This window comes from Stegastes partitus, unplaced genomic scaffold, assembly GCF_000690725.1.
Source record: "Stegastes partitus isolate 25-593 unplaced genomic scaffold, Stegastes_partitus-1.0.2 Scaffold4, whole genome shotgun sequence".
NCBI lineage: Eukaryota > Metazoa > Chordata > Actinopteri > Pomacentridae > Stegastes > Stegastes partitus.
Window position 1 is genome coordinate 402,538 of NW_007577735.1, and position 15,713 is coordinate 418,250.

The window sequence follows — 15,713 nt, forward strand, 5'->3', positions numbered from 1 at the left end:
CCATAAAGCCATGTCATGGTGAAATGAACCATCTTTGCATGTGACACTTTGATTCATTTGATGAAAAGAGAAACAACATGGAACCTTTAAACATATCACCCTATTCACCTGTAGTGTCTCCAATTCAATAAAGTTTGTCAAGAATGTGTATGTTGCTACATATAATGACTGCCAGGAGGAGAAAATCTGCTGTTGTGAGCTGTTAAAACCGTGTGTGTGTGTGTGTGTGTGTGTGTGTGTGTGTGTGTGTGTTATTTGTGAACTTGCTGCTCCTGATGCTTCAGTCGCTGCACTGACCGTAACTGTTCCTCGGCAACCGTGACGTCACGCCCCCGACCAATCACGTCGCTCGCAGGACCGACGCTCCTATCGCGAGGTTATCACATTAGCTTGGTGAGGTAGCTAGCCTCGGAAAGCTTGGTCGTGTGGCCGTCGTTTACTGTTTTTTGTTTAATTCTTCTTTCACCGCTGAGAGGATTGCGCATTGGTAACTGATAACTGCCTTCTCACGCCTGCTGGAGAGGATAATCGCCGGACCTTGTGTTTGCACGGTAAGTTGTATAAACGCTCGGTCTGCTAACTAGCCCGGGCTGTTGCTCAGGAGGAAATGGGTTTGTTTTGGAAGCCTCGGACAATTTCTCTTATCGTTTTTCTGCGACGCTTGCAAGCGTCTAGGCGCTGTTTAAGTAGCAGAGGTACTGTGGCGTTAAATTCTCATTTTTGTCTGAATTGTGTGTTCAGCTTTTCTGCGTTCAATTCTTAATATTTGTCCCTGCACGGTTGTAACGTTGCCGCTCGTGTAGGTACAAAGTGTGACCAAGCTGTGTCAGTCTTGCTCACATTTCTCTACATTTCCAATGGTTTTCTTACTTCTCAGGATCCCAATGATGAGTTATGCTGAAAAGCCAGAGGACATCACAAAAGAAGAGTGGATGGATAAATTAAACAACGTTCACATACAGAGGGCGGACATGAATCGGCTCATTATGAATTACCTGGTGACAGGTGAGGCATCAGCTTGTAAACAGTGGCTGTTAGCTCAGTATACAGCCTGTAGAGTAGACGATTATTAATTTCTGTGCCACTGTCCACCTACCTCGTGTATATTAAGTGTCAATACCTTAACTGTATTTTTCACTCGCCTCTGGTTCACTTTAATTTTGCTGTAAAACTCTGATTCACTTTAAACATGCTATTTTACACATATCTATGGTTGTACGTAGATATACATACATGAAAATGGCAGCGTCAAATTCCTTCTAAGTGTTCTGATTTTGGATCTGATTCTATCTGTGTCTGTTTTACATGTTTGAAGAGGGCTTCAAAGAGGCAGCGGAGAAGTTTCGGATGGAGTCTGGTATCGAACCAAGTGTGGACCTGGACTCTTTGGATGAAAGGATAAAGATTAGAGAGATGATCCTGAAAGGCCAGATACAGGAAGCTATTGCACTCATCAACAGCCTACACCCAGAGCTCCTTGACACCAATCGATACTTGTATTTTCACCTGCAGGTACGTTTACACGTTTGACTTCTTTATTCCTTATTATGAAGGGTAAGTCTATGAAATTTCTCAGGGGTGAACTTTATAGATTTTGGGCATTGCCGCCTCTTAACAGCAATGAGAGGGGTGTATTGGGCAACGCTGAAATGGAAATAAACATTTAACCCCTTCTTTATATCCCAGACTGCCATCGTCCATGACAAGATTATGTTCTTCTGTTAAATAGAAAATTGAAAATGATTGCGATATTAGATAAAGCTTGACAAGACAATGCTTGAACTTGTGCTTAATTTCCCCCCCTCTGCAGCAGCAGCATTTGATTGAGTTAATCAGGCTAAGAGAGACTGAGTCAGCGCTGGAGTTTGCTCAGACACAGCTGGCGGAGCAGGGGGAGGAGAGCCGAGAGTGTCTGACAGAGATGGAGCGAACACTAGCTCTCCTGGCCTTTGACAACCCTGAAGAGTCGCCCTTCGGAGACCTGCTTAACATGATGCAGCGGCAAAAGGTATGCTCACTGTAATTTTGTTTCACGTCACTATAGCACAATAACATCTGAAAAACATCTAAGATGTAGGCAACAATTATAGGACAGCTTTAGTTCTTTGGATCTGGACCACTGGAAAAAAACAAACAAAAAAAAAAATTTATAACATTATTACGTGAAATACTTTTTGTCTTGTTTCTGTCTGAGTTTTAGCACATTTTGGTCTAAGTTGTGCATTTTACAACCTATATGTTTATTTATCTTTCTGGTGGTCACAAGTAACTAATTGGGACTAATTTTAGCATTTGCAACTCTTGTGCCTCAAACAGACAGAGTTAAGACAGCAAAAGATGTATTTCTGGGAGAGTAAAGTACTAATCCAGGCAGTTTGAATTGGAGAATTGTGTAAATGGCCAAATATACTCGCACAGCACACTAATGTTTTACATATCAAGCAAAATCCCACTTCATATAGAGTGTAACGTTTCTGAACTACACTTAAGACTGGTGCAGAGATGTGTTAGAGGCTTCCAGGAAGCAATAAGAGCACCGTGAATGTAGGTGATAACTCATTTAATAAGAAAGTAGTTTACTTATTTTGACTCTTGCTCATGTCTTGATGCACAGGTGTGGAGTGAGGTGAACCAAGCTGTGCTGGACTATGAAAACAGGGAGTCAACGCCCAAACTGGCTAAACTCCTGAAGTTACTGCTGTGGGCTCAAAATGAGCTGGATCAGAAGAAGGTGAAATATCCCAAAATGACTGACCTTAGCACGGGCACCATCGAGGACCCCAAGTGAACATAACAGACAAGAACAACCACCTTCCACGTCCCCTTAATTTATGATCAGTCAGTGACTGTGTGAGACAACCAGGTAACATATATGTATAAACAAATGCTACGTTGTTTTTTCATTTTCCATTCATGAGAGGTAAGACTTAACTCATTGTGCAAACTGTAAATTGCTGTATTTGCAAAGTGACAGAAATTATTTAGTTTAAATACTGATCCTGGATTTTTAGATAGATATTGGAGATGACAAATTCAAATAGCTGTTTTATATTTTGTCTTTTGAAAGCCTCCGCTGGTAGTATTATTTATTGTGATCATTTTCCCCACCAAAACATTATTTTGCCAGAAAGAGCGTTGATGGTGTGAATGAACAATGTTAATAGTGTGTGTGGGGCTAAAACCTTGGCTCTCTACGGCGCAGAGGAGTACGGCTGAAACGGCAAGATATAAATGCCCTCTTGTACTGAAGATATGTTTAGATTGAGACTGCAGAAGTATAGATTGTTTCAAATCAGAAATGAGTTTAAAGTCTAAATTTCATAAACAAAATGTGACTATTTTTCAAATAAATGGAAAGCTACACTTTATTAATGTAATATAATTTTACTTAATGTAATATTTAGGATTTTATTTACTTTGGTGTTTGGCAATTTGCTATAAAGTCAGCCACATGCTTTTTACACCGTGAAATTTGATTGTACCTTTACAATATGTGTATGGTATGAATTGCCTTGTAAATTCATCAATTTCACAAGTATTTGAGAAGGTGAAATGTGTCCAGACTGATGGGTTAAAATCAGTGACGGCTTTCTTACTGAGTTGAGCTCACTATGCCTTTTCTGAGCTCCACAGTATGCACTGTATGCACCTGATGATGCAAAAGGTTGTGTGTGCTTCTATGCTACAGAAGTTTTGAGGTTAAGTTCTGCCCATCCCGTTGATGTAAGCAGGATTTATACGCTGCTTGAGAGAAAGTGCTGCTTCAAGAAATATTTAAGAACGACAGGGCTGTCAACTGTAGCTGCTGTCGAGTTCAAACTCTCACATTTGGATTTGCTTCAGACTGGAACATATACTTGTGTTCAGTGATGTTGTTATAGTAAGTAATAATGATCCAAAGCTGATAAATTTAGAATCTGGACAGGTATTTTGAAGAGTGCTGTCATTTTCCCACTTTTTGAAGTATTTTCACATTACCTGCATGTAAGTGTAACTTTGTTTCAATGGGGGAAAGGCACTTGTGCTTGTTAATTTTGTTTGGTTTGTTTATATCTATCCATCTATCTATCTATCTATACATATATATGTATGTATGTGTGTGTGTATATATATAGATATATATAGATAGATATACATATATAAAAAACAAACTTGCTGCTAGTTGTCCATCCTTAAGTTTTTTTTAAAGGTTGTATTGTCTTTATAGATATTGGCAAATACTGAGAATCAAACAGCTCACATCCCTTTTATTATTCCATATTTTTAAGATCAGATTTGCAATTATTAAAATAAACAAAACTTTTGTGAATCATAAAGACTTGTTTTTTATTTCTAGAATTGTGAGAGTACATGGATGCAAAGGGAAAAATTAGTCATATTTATCAAGCTTTCGGGGAGGGATATCTGTAAAAGTTGTTTCAAGCTTTTGATGTAACTTGTTGATGGTTAAAAGAAGAAAAGAAAAGCAACAACTGCACCCCTGTCCTTCATAGAAGCATATGCAAATGTCATACACAGCGACACTGTTGCTAAGACTTGTACCTGTAGAATTGCAAATCACAGCCAGGTGCTTTTTGTCCCAACACGTTTGGCTGGTTTGCCTGAGGATATGAGGTTCATGTAAAACACTTCTCAGCACGCAAGAGTTTCCTCAGATAGCAGAGAAGACGGCAGTGTTGTCTGAATGGCTGGCAACCACACATCAGGAGAGGACAGCAAGGACTTCAATTGCTCTCTGTCGGGTCCCAAGATTTATAGCCCCAATGGATCTATTGAAGATGAGCTGGAAGAGCAAAACCTGTGGCCTAGGTGAGATCACAGAAGATTAGACTAAAAATGCGCTGCCGTAGTTCAGCTTACCTGCTCTTCCTTTAAGGATTGCTCTGAGGTGTTCTCGTCTGTCTGTGGTAAATGACAGTTCAAAAGGTTTAACGGCATGTAGCGAAATAACGCTGTTTCCTGACTGACACAAATGTCCTTAAGTGCCTTGATATCTACATAAGTTGCATTTACTAGAACGTCAGAGACAAATACTGATGCTCACTCTTTTTTAAAAATATTTTTGTTAGGCATGTTAGAAGTATGGCTTTTGGTTTATGTTGATTTAACAGTCGACAATTTTTGTCCAGACTCAAATCTCTCAGCAACGCCTGGGTGGATTGCCATGAAATTTGGTGTGGTATCAGTGACGACCTGTGGGTTTTTCATCTGGTGCCACCAGCAGGTCATCCCGATTAAGCCAAATAGCCCAACATCTAACAGTTAGATTGGCACAAAATTTCATTCAGGCATGTATCGTTCCCAAGTGACCTTGTTGATACTCTGATTTCACATCTGACAAATCTGACGTGTAGATTTGTGTGAAACATCTTAACTGTTGGATTGACCCCTCAGATTTTTTTGTTTATTTATTTTTTATATTTTTGTTTATTTTTTATTGAGTATCTGTAAAAACGAAGGCACTCACTTCACACTCACCTGCTTTATAGCTACATTTTCCATTTTCTTTTGCTTACCCGATGTATATTATGATATCATGAAGCAGAAACTTTTTACAGATCCGTGGCGCAAAAATGGATCCTGATGCTTTTCATGGGCACCTGCCTCCTCTACTGTGCCAGGATGGTCATGCCAATCTGTGCAGTGTCAATGGCAGCTGCTTTTCACTGGAGTAAAATCGATTCTGGCCTGGTCCTGGGTGGATTCTTCTGGGGCTACTGTTTCACACAGATACTGGGAGGACATGCCAGTGACAAGTATGTAATACAGCTTGTAAAACCTGTATGACTGCTTGTATAGACTGAGTAAATATCATAGTGGAGATGAAAAGTTAAAAATTTCAGGATTTCATTCTGTGAATGTTCATTAGAGTGGGAGGAGAGCACATCCTGGTTATCTCTGCAGCCTCGTGGGCTCTGATCACAGCCAGCACCCCTCTGCTGGCCCACCTTGGCTCTCACACACTCGCTGCCATGACTGTGGCCAGATTTCTTATGGGACTGTTGCAGGGTGAGTACTGCACCAGTTGAATAAATCACTTGCACATCACATCAACATTTAAAAAAACAAGCATGTTGACTTTCTTACCAAAGGTTAGATGAGAAGATCAAGACTACTCTTACGGCTGTACATGCAAAGTACTGTACATGCACACGCAAAGCAGCCGCTTAGCTTAGCATAAAGACTGGAAACAGGGTAAAACTGCTAGCACAGTTCTGATCAAAGCAAACAAAATCTACTTTAAAAGCTCAACAGTTAACCAGGCATATGCAATTTGTTAGCTTTGCCAAAAAAAAAAAAAAAGTAAAAATGGGAAGCTGCGGTGTTTAATGTCCTGGACTGAGGGCAGTTGCTAGGCAACCAGAAGAGATGACAGGAAGTGAATGTTCCCAACCAGAGGTGGCTTAAGCAGATTTATATATGTTTATGCTAAGCTAAGCTAACCTGCAGCATTTCATATGACTACTCAGACGTGGGATCAGTATTGTTTTGTGTAACTCTTGCCAAAAGGCTGCATTTTCCCCAAACTCTGAACAAATCCTTTAGATACAGACTCCGGTGTTGCAGGTATAATATATGTACCTGCAACATAATTAAACATAATTATTAAACCACTGTGACCACAGCCCTCTGTCTGTTAATGTTGTAATAGCTGTTTTGCTGATTTATAGTAGGTTAGCAACGGCTCTCTGGCTGTATCCGTCTTCTCATCATCTCACAGTGCTCTTCTGTAAGGCTTTGTTGAGTAAGAATCTTTGGGTGATTTTTTGGATATATGGATTTTGCATACGACCTGTCCAAGGTGTCCCCTGCCTTCGCCCTAAGTCAGCTGGGATAGACTCCAGCCCCCCCATGACCATAGAGAGGATTAAGTGGTGCATAGATAATGGATGGATGGATTTTGCACATACAATTTATGCACAAAATAATGGTGACCCAAAAATGTTTTCAGCCATTTGGCGTGAATTTAATTTTTTTTTGTTGTGTTTTGTTTTAAAGTTCTATTACATCCTATTTTCAAATATTTTTTTTTGGATGTGCCCTACAAATATGCTGTAATTATTGACCCACTGTGATAAAATTCTAACAAGTTGTGTGGACTCTCTAAAGAAAAAAAGTAGGTGGTCTAATAGTTATTTCCAGAGCTGTATTTGAGGAAGCTGAGGCTTATCAGGTGGAGCACCTGCAGCATTGTTAGTTTGAGTCCAGGCTCCTCCCTTTTGCAACAAAATGTCCTCAAGCAGCATACTGACTTGCAAAAAGGTCAATTTGGTTCAACAAGTGCCGTACATGGTAACACTGCTGCACATACAAATGTTCTGTAGTTTTGGCCATTTTCATAATGGTGGTCTACTTCTGTGTGCATGAAATGTGTTTCCAAAGCAGGGTTTAAAGGGGGAGGAAAGAGGAAATGGAAAAGGGAAGCATGTATTTATTTTTATTCATCCTAATGCAAGCTGTATGTTTCAATAGACAGTACAAAAAATCTGCTACAACTAATTACTACCACTGTCAGTTAATCTGCACATTATTTTCTTCAATAAATGCTAAATTTTACAATAAAAATGCATCGATTTCCAAATTCTCAGATGTCTTGTTTTCCCTGACTGGCAGTTTAAACCCTGTCTAAAATTATACATCAATCATCAAGGTAGTTGTATTTTACACAGTGAATGTTTACAGCTGTTAGGAGCACCTTTACACTGGTCTTTTAGTTTACATTTTGTTCATAAATGGTGGCTGAGCTGCCTGAGCTCATGAATATTTGATGAATTCGGAGTGTCTCGTGATGTCTTACAGGTGTTTTTTTCCCATCGTTGGCCAGTCTGTGCTCTCAGCGTGTTGTGGAAGGAGAGAGAGGCTTTTTAATGAGCACCATGCACAGCGGTGGCCATCTTGGGTATGTTGTGCACACACACATGTACACCAGTTCACATATAAACACATATTTATCACTGATGACACCACTTTTTATTAATTTTTTTTGTTGCTCTCTGCTGCTGTTTCAGAACGTTGTTAGCGGGAGGGATGGGGTCCCTGATGCTCGACCAGTATGGCTGGGAAAGCATGTTCTACAGCACTGGTGTCCTGGCTGGACTGTGGGCACTGATAGTGTGGCAGTATTTATTGAAAGGTTCAACATGTAAGTGACGTTTTTACTCCCACTGCCCTGAATGATCTGGGCAGAGGATGGAGAAGTCATTGTAGTTTCATTCAGTCAGTCCAGACGGAAATATCTCAACAGCTGCTGGCTGGATTACCATGAAATTTTGTACAGAAAGTCATGGTCCCCATAGGATGAATCCTCATGACTTCAGTGATCTATCAGCTAATTCTGGTTTCACCTACTGAGTGGACTATTATACTACTGATTTCAAGAGCAGTGTTTTTTTGTTTTTGTTTTTTTTTTTCAAACTGTCTTGTTTCCAAGATGATGAACCGTGCATACTTTGGTGATTTGTTAAAGGAATCTGTTGACAACTTATGGATGGACTGACATAAAGACAAAAAACCCCCCAAAAAACAGCAGTTTAACACTGTGCAATGAAATTGTTTAGTTTGCATGCTCCCATATACATAACAAAGAATATTAATATTTTAAAAAAACAACATTAATATAAATAGATAAAAATAAAAAGAGACAGAAACTAAGGTGAATATTGTCTATTTACATGAAGCAGCATCAGTGAGATGATGTAGCAGCAAATATACATTTAAAGTGCATTCTTAAATTAATTACACAGATGTATGCTCCTCTCAACATTATTCTGATATCTTGTACAGCTTTTGAAATCATTTTTAAACCACCATGACCATTTTCAGTGACAGTTTTCTGACTCTTCCTTTGTGGCTCTTGGTGGAGCTGTACTGTGTTTTTTTCTTAAGATTGTAATCTGTACAACTGAGAAGCCAATAGTAACATGATAAAAATTCAGGGATATTCCAGCTCAACTACAGGCTGTGTTCATGCAGAGCACAGAGGAGACACATATGAAAACAAATTTTAAATGTTTTGTAAAATATATGTACGATAAAGATCCATCTTGTGTCTTCCAATATCAGTACCACCTGTGGGCACTTGGAAAAGTGTCGTGCATGTTGATTCCTTTTTTAAAAATGATTATTTTAGTTTTTGTTAAATAAAAAAAAGCACACGAACATGATTCATGGCATTATACTTGTGTCATACTGCACAAAATACATTTATGAGCTCTGTCTGCTGCTAGCAATGGTACTGTTTCCATAGAGATACAGAACTTTATATTGTAGTGAAAAATGAGTCCACAGTAAGTGAGAATATTACTGAAATTAAAAACGTCACAAAAAAGGTTAATCAGGTTCTTTATAAATGTTGTTTCTGTTTTGGAAAAAAAGTTAAGAAAGCCACATTGTACTTTACACACCGTATACATCAGTTTAATATATTGTTTAATGTGTGGTTTAGGTGACTTTTCCCTGAAGCAGTTGAAGATGAAAAATGACTCACAGTGGAGTTTGTCAAGTACACGCTGGCTGAGTCTGTTTAAGAAGCCACCTGTCTGGTACATGTCCTTTTAATCCTTCATTATTCACCACTACATGATTATGTGATCCCAGCAGTCTGACTTCATCTCTCTTTGTTTGTCTTCTATCTAAGGGCCATGGTGTTTACTCACATGTGCATGTGCAGCACGTCCTACACTATATTGTCATGGTTGCCAACGTACTTCAAGGAATCATTTCCTCATGCCTCGGTATTATGACCATATGCTGGTATTTAGCAAATACACATGATGCATTGTAACCTAGTCTCAGCTTTCATCCACTCTTCAGACAGCCAAACGTCAGCTGCATTGTTTAAATTCCATGTAAAAACCTTTTTGTTGTCCCTGGGCCTTTCTGTTCTTGCAGGCGTACATATACAATGTAATTCCATGGCTAACTGCAATTCCATCAGCACTTGGTGGAGGATATGTTTCGGATTTCCTCATCAGCCAAGGTGTCAGATAAGTCCCATTTTTCTATTGTTGTGGTACGTGTTTTAATGTCAGTAAGAACATATTTCATTTAAGAAAATGTCTACATCTTTTATGTTTTTCCTGTAGGATATAGTGTAGCGTCTGTGAGAAAGATAATGCAGGTGAGTATGGCAACACTGTTGTGATTGTGCAGCTGCTGCTCAAAGTGTGCTTGTAGTGATGCATTTGTTCCAACCAGCTACTTGAATGCTCTTGTTGAATTTTTAAAATGCCTGTCTCAAACATATAATTACAAGCCTGGAAGCTTTCCATTGGCAGCAGATATATTTTTGCATTATGAGCAGTGTACGTGTAAGCCCTTGTAAAATACACAAAACAATGCAAAACTGGTGCTCTTTAAATGCAGCACCTGGTAATTGTTCTGTACCATCAGAAAGTGCAGGTATTTGTTGTATAGATAAATAAAGAAGTAAATGAAGCACATCAAAAACTAGGATTAAGTTTTGTAAGTAAGAAGTTTTATGTGGCATCACTTTTCTTTACTTTCAGATTTTGGACTGTGTCTTTAAATCTCTCATCTGCATGCCTCTCCCTCTCTCCCGCCCCAGCTTTTCGCCATGGGGGTGTCCAGTATGTTCATAATGCCTCTGTCTGGAGACATCACATTTCGCTCTGCAGTGATTTTTATTTCTACTGCCACGGGTTTATCCACCTTTACCAGCAGGTACGTTGGATTATTAATGATGAGTAATTCCATCTCTATGTATAATAAATCATCTACTACATTTAGTAATTGCTACAGGAAATAAATATGGCTCAACAAATACTGGCCTGATGAAGCTGATATTAATACCTAAAAACATTAAACAGCAGTATTTTAGAAATGTTTCAACACACCATCATCACACAGCAAACTGTTGTGACAGAGATCCCCTAGTTAATGAGAAGTGTTTCATGACTAAAAAAAATCGACTTCTCAGTGCTCTCTGGGTAATAGAATAGGTTTATTTTAGGTGCAGAGGGCCTGACAAAAATAAGTGCCAATGTCGTCTCCACTAGGAACACCTCCCATAAACAAGACTTTAGAGAGCTCAGGAGGCCAGATTTACCTATATTTGTATATTTTTCTTAATTTTTTATTTTATTTTATTTTTTTGTAAATCAAAAGTACAAAATCTACAAAACAATTCATAGTCTTCCCATTAAAACCCAAAGATATAGCCATTATGGTATCATGTCTTCAGGTTGTTCCTCTATCTGTACCAGCATATGTCTGTTCATGCATCCTATACTTATGAACAATGTCTCTTGAATGCTTCAAGAGTCTTCAAATTTATTCATTTGGACTCAGCAATTAACTGAGTGGATGTTGGTGGTCAGAAGTCACTTTGACCTCAATAACTTCTATGACAAAGCTGTATATGTGATTAACATGTTAAAAGGAATGTGAAGCCTGCTCAAAGGTTCCTTAGGAATGTGAATGAGTACAAATACTAGTTGTTAGCAGAGGGATGCAGTTGACCAGCAAAGTCAGTTACACACCCAGTGACATTCTGTGGTAGTTATGTGAAATACTGGGCTTGCTGAATGAAAACCAAGAGTGACAGTAAAAGAGACGTTCACAAACTCTCCGTCACCACCTCTGTTATCTCGATTGCTAAAGCACTCACTGTCTTCAACATAGACGTTGTGCTCCTGTTTAAGTTTTTGACATACCCCCAACTCATAGGCTAAAATACACATCAACACAGAATATCTGAAAGGAGCTGATATTGGCGAAAATATCAGCCTGGCTCTCGAGAGTGCTGGTGTTTTTTCTACACTTCTGTTACTGTCAACAATAACAAAATTGTAGTAATTAAGCCTGTACACGTTTGTACCAGAAACTAATTCTGAAGAAGGGTAATGACACAGAAAGGCCCAACCTGTAAGTTGTCCAACTGGTTCTTCAAGTTTGTTATGCATGGAACCCTGAGAGTCTAAATCTGAGTTTTTGAGTTGTTGTTGCACATAAAAAAAGAATATGGACATATCAAAGAAGTTTTTAAAAATGGATTTTCACCAGAGGAGTCTTTAAACAGGTGTAAATAATGGTTTTATTTTATTGTTAGGTAACAGATAAATATACATTTGGTGAACTTTTTATTTTATTTCTTTTACAAGTGCACAGTTAGGTCTATATATATTTGGACACTGACACAAGTTTTGCTTTTTTACCTGTTCAGTGAAACATATTCCAACTATAGTTAAATAATGGACATGGACATAAAGTGCAGACTCTCAGTTTTCATTTGAGGATATCCACATTCAAACTGGATGAAGGGTTTAGGAGTTTCAGTTCCTTAACGTGTCCCACCCTATTTTAAGAGGTACCAGAAGTAATTGGACAATGGATTCAAAGGCCATTTCATGAGCTCTCCATGTACCAACAAGCCATTCTTAAGCTGTGAAAACAGAAAAAACCCATCCGTGAAATTGCTACGATATTAGGAGTGGCAAAATCTAGTTTGGTACATCCTGAGAAAGAAAGAAAGCACTGGTGAACTTGACAACACAACAAGACCTGGACGCCCACAGAAGACAACAGTAGTGGATGATCACAGAATTATTTCCATGTTGAAGAGAAACCCCATTCACTACAGCCAACCAAGTTAAAAACACTCTCCAGGAGGTAGGCGTGTCATCGTCCAAGTCTACCATAAAGAGACTGCAGTAGAGTAAATACAGAGGGTTCACTGCACGGTGCAAACCACTCATTAGCCTCAACAATAAAAAGGCTAGATTGGACTGCTAAAAAAACAGCTAAAAGAAAAGCCAGCACAGTTCTGGAAGAACATTCTTTGGACAGATGAAACCAAGATCTAGCTCTACAAGAATGATAGCAAGAAAAAAGTACAGCGAAGGTGTGGTACAGCTCATGATCCAAAGCATACCACATCAGAGGCAGTGTGATGGTTTGGGCATGCATGGCTGGCATCACTAGTGTTTATTGATGATGCGACACAGGACAGAACCAGCTGGATGACTTCTGAAGTGTTCAGAGACATTCTGTTGGCTCAAATCCAGCCAACTTGATTAGGTGGCATTTCATAGTACAGATGGACAGTGACCCAAAACATATAGCCAAAGCAACCCAGGACTTTATTCAAGCAAAGAAGTGGAATATTCTTGAATGGCCAAGTCAGTCACCTGATCTCAACCCAACTGAGCATGCGTTTCACCTGTTAAAGACTAAACTTCAGAAAGAAAGGCCCACAAACAAACAACAACTAAAGACTGCTGCAGTATAGGCCTGGCAGAGCATTCAAAAGGAGGAAGCCCAGCGTCTGGTGATGTCCATGAGTTCAAGACTTCAGGCAGTCATTGTCAGCAAAGGGTTTTCAACCAAGAATTAGAAAAGAACATTTCATTTTTAGTAATTTAATTTGTACAATTACTTTTGAGCCCCTGAAATGAAGGGATTGTGTTTAAAAATGCTTTAGTTCCTCACATTCTTTTTGTTCAACCCACTGAATTAAAGCAGAATGTCTAGGCTTCAACCGCATCTGAATTGTTCCATTTAAAATTTATTGTGATACTGTACAGAACCAAAATTAGGAAAACTTTGTCTCTGTCCAAATATTAACGGACCTAACTGTATGTAGTATGTACGATTGGTTCATTAGAAACTACAGTGACCACATTAATTGCAGTGAAGGAACAAGTCGCACAGCGTCGATTACTGATGCGTTTTTAACCATTTCTGCAAAACAGCAGCACTCTGTGGCACAGAAGGATGAAATATATCAGACTTTGGATGCAGTGCTTGTTAGTAGCATCCACTTGTTGTTGGTTTAGTCTTTAGACAGGACAGTAAGAAGAATATAGAAAACCAGGAGCATGATTTCCTTTGTAAATCCAGGCACTTTTTGTGATGTTATAAAGTAGTGAATTTGAAATAATGTTGTTGAATATGCTTTTTTTTTTTCTCATTTCAGTGGTGTGGCTGTGAATGTACAAGATCTAACCCCATCATGTGCAGGAGCCCTCTACGGTGAGTTTTTAGCAGCAATTTCATCAAAATTGTGCTTTTCTTTTTTCTTTTTATTAAGAATTTTTTATTGATAGACATTTCATTAATTTTCTTTTCCTGCAACAGGTTTTATGAATATGATGGGCGCTCTGATGGGTATGTTGTCACTGTCAGAAATTGAATCTGAATTTGAAGAATGTAAATTGTTAAAAACTGGTACTGAGCTTAAATTAAATCTGCTGTCCTCACGTGTTGCACAGGGCTGGTGTTGGTCTCCGTGTCAGGCTACGTGATTGAGGTCACCCTGTCGTGGACCACAGTCTTCTCTCTCATCACTTTAGTTAATGTCACCGGTCTTGGGGTCTTCATCACCTTTGGAGATGCTCGTCGTGTCGACCTGAAAGAAGACAGCCAGGTTATTGTGCTTTGACCCAGACAGGACATTACATTTACACAAAACTATAAGCACAACACAGTGTTCATTAAGTAATTATTGCAGTTTTATATGACATTAAATTATATATATTTTTGTCTATGTTTTGACAAAACTATCGCAATTTTGCTGCTCTGTAGAAATACTGTGGACTTGAAATGAAGGACCTAGTGTTCAATAGTTTTAATTAGTGTAAATCACTCTGCCTACTAAATGTGGACTGCTTTATACAAATATTTATGACTGTATGAATATTTATTGTAGAAAGTTGAATTTCCACAAAAAATTGTTTACATACAGTGCCTATAAAAAGTATTCACCCAGCTTAGAGGTTTGATCCTTTTATTGCTTTTCAACATTAAATTGTGGTCAATTTAAATTAGTTTATTAGTTTTTACATGAATTTGCAAAAAAAAAAAAAAGACTCTTAATGTCAAAGTGAAAATAGATTTCAACAAATTAATGTCAATTAATTTAAAAAAACATAAAATCTCAAATAAGTGATGGCGTAAGCATTCACCCCCTCTAGCCAGTATTAGTAGATACACCTTTGGCTGCAAATTCCAACACTGAGCCTGGCTACATTGGTCACAATCAGCCTTGCACGTCTAGACGCTAATTTTACGCCATTCTTCTTTGCAAAATAGCTCGAGCTCTGTCAGGTTAAACAGCCCTTTTTATGTACAACCACAAATTCTCAGTTGGACTGAGGTCTGGGCTGTGACTCGACCCCTCCAGAACATTTACCTTGCTGTCTTTAAGCCATTTCTGTAAAGCTACTATGGGCTTCTTTCAACAGTGCTTTCTCCTTGCCACTCTCCCATAAAGCTTTGACTGGTGAAGAACAGGCAACAATTGTTGCATAGACAACCTCTCCCATTTCAGCCACTGAATCTTAACTCCTTCATAGTTGTCTTGGTGGCCTCCCACGTTAGTCCATTTCTTGCACAGTCACGCAAATGTGCACATGTGCCATGTCAGATCCATTTTTTAATGACAGATTTAATTGTACTCCAAGGAGTATTCAGTGACTTGGAAATGTTCTTGTATCCATCCCCTGACTTATACTTTTTAATAAACTTTTCATGGAGTTGCTTTAAGTGTTCTTCTGTCTTCATGGTGTAGTTATAGCTAAGAGTACTGATCACCAGTGATTCAGATGATCTCATTTAGCATGAGTTAGCTGCACCAGTATTGAATTAAGCAAGCCACTTTAAAGGGAGTGAATATTTATGCAGTCATTTGTTTTACATTTTACATTTTTAATAAGTTGACATAACTTTGTAGAGATCTCATCACTGCATAATTT

General features: G+C 38.6%; 2 protein-coding genes across 2 annotated transcripts; both read left to right on the forward strand.

Annotated features, from left to right (window-relative positions):
- Positions 1-378: 378 nt before the first annotated feature.
- LOC103354547 (glucose-induced degradation protein 8 homolog) lies at positions 379-4,108 on the forward strand. The gene is made up of 5 exons (XM_008277965.1): positions 379-551; positions 878-1,005; positions 1,316-1,512; positions 1,811-2,008; positions 2,615-4,108. The coding sequence occupies exons 2-5, from the start codon at positions 885-887 to the stop codon at positions 2,786-2,788; spliced, it is 690 nt and encodes a 229-aa protein (XP_008276187.1). The 5' UTR covers positions 379-551; positions 878-884; the 3' UTR covers positions 2,789-4,108.
- A 576-nt stretch (positions 4,109-4,684) lies between these two features.
- LOC103354557 (solute carrier family 17 member 9-like) lies at positions 4,685-14,766 on the forward strand. Its single transcript, XM_008277976.1, has 13 exons — positions 4,685-4,809; positions 5,559-5,756; positions 5,870-6,009; positions 7,801-7,900; positions 8,010-8,143; positions 9,446-9,542; positions 9,638-9,734; positions 9,892-9,979; positions 10,086-10,120; positions 10,568-10,683; positions 13,937-13,992; positions 14,098-14,127; positions 14,232-14,766. Exons 1-13 carry the CDS (start codon positions 4,685-4,687, stop codon positions 14,399-14,401), a joined length of 1,386 nt encoding a protein of 461 aa, XP_008276198.1. The 3' UTR covers positions 14,402-14,766.
- The last annotated feature ends 947 nt before the right edge of the window (positions 14,767-15,713 follow it).